Raw genomic sequence first — 2,500 nt, 5'->3', positions numbered from 1 at the left:
CACACACACACACGCATTGAGAGTGACAAGGGTACTACTCACCCTGTCAAGACTGGGTGGTCAGGCCCCAACAGTTTGGCTCCTTCCCAAAAACAATCTAGCGGAGTCACGATGATACAGGGAATGATATCCTCCAAAATCTGGAATAAGGATTCATAAAAAGACAATGTTTTTAAAACCTAAAATAACGATTTTTTTTTTCTGAATACAATCTTTTTAAAACCTGAAATAACGATGTTATTAAAATATCTTTTAAAACTTGAAACAAAAAAGATTTTTTTAAAAAGTCCAATATTATAAAAACCTGAAATAAGGAGTTCTTAAACTCCAATCTTTTAAAAATCTGAAATAAGGATTTCTTAAAAACCAATCTTATAAAGACCTGAAATAAGGATATCTTTAAAGCCAAAATTTTTAAAACCTGAAATATGTATTTCTTAAAAGCAAATCTTTTAAAAACCAGAAATAAGTTTGACTTTTTGTTTGGTTTTTTTAAAAAAAGATAATCTTTTAAAAATCTTTAATAAAGTTTCTTTTAAAAAGAAAACAATCATTTAAAAATGAGCAAATAATGTTTAAAATATTTGGAACCAGGCACTGGTGTGAGATAGAGAGGTGAAATAATGTATATGAAACAGCCAGAAAGAAAAAAAAGAAGAAAAAAAGAAATCAAGACAAAAAAAAAACACATCCCAAACAATCAGCGGCATATCTCCTGGAAATCGCAATCGGTGTCTCAGGTTCGATCTCCAGTCGAGGTAGGCTAATTTTCTTCTTTTTTTTTTTTTGGGGGGGGGGGGTGTGCTTTTTTTTTTTTTTTTTTTTTTTTGTATTCTCTCTACTTTATCTTCACACCAAACTTTTTAGATTTTCATTTTGAAAAATAGATTGGGTATTGTCACGAATTTACCATGCGCTATCCGCTTTAATTTTTGTTGTTGTTATAATAGTGCAATACGCGCTGAATGTGCTCAGAGAGCTGTACAAGCGGTCCTAAGCCAACCAAGCCAATGGCGATACATGACCTGTAGGACGAGATATGACGCCTGTAAGGTGCCATTACAGTTTGTTTGGTTTTTGTTGTTTTTTTTCGACAGAGGCAATGATGTTACCGGCCAGATATTCATTTTACATCTCTGAGTGTGGTGAATTCTTTAAAACTCAACTCTAGCCCCCTCCCCCCAACCACACACACACACACACACACACACACACACAAACATACATACACACATCAACCCCTAAGTGGGGTTCGAACCAGGGATCTGCCGATCGGAAGAAACTTGTCATATATAACTATACCAAAAAGCTGCACAAGTGCAAGAGAGACTCAGGAAAGAGGTGAATCTACTTACTCGGTCCAATAACCCCTCATCCACGGGTGGAAAATTCTCCGTATAGCAAATGTCCCTGAAATCCCATGTTCTGTAAAAGACATACAGAAAACATTATATTATGGTTTTATAGATTTCAGAATTTTAGAAGACATACAGAAAACATTATATTATGGTTTTATATATTTCAGAATTTTATTGATATCTCATCGTATGATTTCTACCGACGTTTACTTATTTGCAGGTCTGATAGCTCAAATTGTTACGGGCTCTTTGTTGTAATGGAAAATACTCTCAAACCAATGCAAAATATTGTCCTTTATAAAAGTGCTAAAGCAAGCCCATGAATGCGTTATGTTACCAGACTTGCAAATATGTACACGTAGATTAGAGCAAATGGCATTTTTAAAAATCGAAAATTGATTGGAAGAGATAAAGGAGAAGTTTCCTGAATTATCGTAATTGGGAACAACTTTGATTTTAAATGCAATGCTATTTTTTATTCATAATTCAACAAGAAATGTTACAAAAAAATGTAGTTTTTTGTTTGTTTGTTTTGTTTTGTTTTTCTTAACTTATGATTTGTTTAACCAATCGTCCAGAATTTAAAATCTGTACCTGATACTAAATATTGGTTTGGATTCATATTCCATTCCAATGACTATATTTGACATATGTCTTAAATTATTTTCCAAAATGTATAGAGTATCAAAAAACAAAACAAAAAACAAAAAGAAGAAACAAATAACCGGTCATGGAAAGGTATATTTCATCAGATTTAACAAAAAGTCGGTGAATGTTGACTTTAGGGATTAATTATAAAGAAAAATGTTATTCAAATAGTACTTACAATCCGTCCAAATTGACCTTGACCTTGGTGGCAGCCAAAACGGCCTTGAGATGTAACATGACCGACTCATGACTGAGTAAATTGACCCCTTGTTTGGGGGTCTGTATAACCAGTTCAAAGGTCGTCCCACTACCTTCCCCTATCGTCCTCTTGATGTAATCCAGCTCCCTCTCCAAACGTCCACCCTCTGACAAAAAAATATTAAAAAATAGAAGTTTAGATGAAATCAAATGAATCGTGATTTGTTTCAAAGCAATAACAGAGCAGCGATGACGCTGCGACGTTGATTATTGATCTTGGTCATGAGGGGTCTAAA

General features: G+C 33.8%; 1 protein-coding gene across 1 annotated transcript in view; it reads right to left on the bottom strand.

Moving 5' to 3' along the window:
• The window catches only part of LOC144967724 (protein patched homolog 1-like), a 98,976-nt gene that overhangs the window by 63,370 nt on the left and 33,106 nt on the right, over positions 1-2,500 (bottom strand). The window contains exons 3-5 of the mRNA XM_078905300.1: positions 2,185-2,371; positions 1,356-1,425; positions 43-140 (exon numbers count right to left, since the gene is read on the bottom strand). Of these exons, the coding sequence (XP_078761426.1) occupies positions 43-140; positions 1,356-1,425; positions 2,185-2,371 (355 nt within the window). The remainder of the gene's footprint in view (positions 1-42; positions 141-1,355; positions 1,426-2,184; positions 2,372-2,500) is intronic.

This window comes from Berghia stephanieae, chromosome 1 (assembly GCF_034508935.2).
Source record: "Berghia stephanieae isolate SIO BIC M18660-M18661 chromosome 1, UCSD_Bste_1.3, whole genome shotgun sequence".
In the NCBI taxonomy this organism is placed as follows: domain Eukaryota; kingdom Metazoa; phylum Mollusca; class Gastropoda; order Nudibranchia; family Aeolidiidae; genus Berghia; species Berghia stephanieae.
This window is presented reverse-complemented; position numbering and strand designations above follow the sequence as displayed.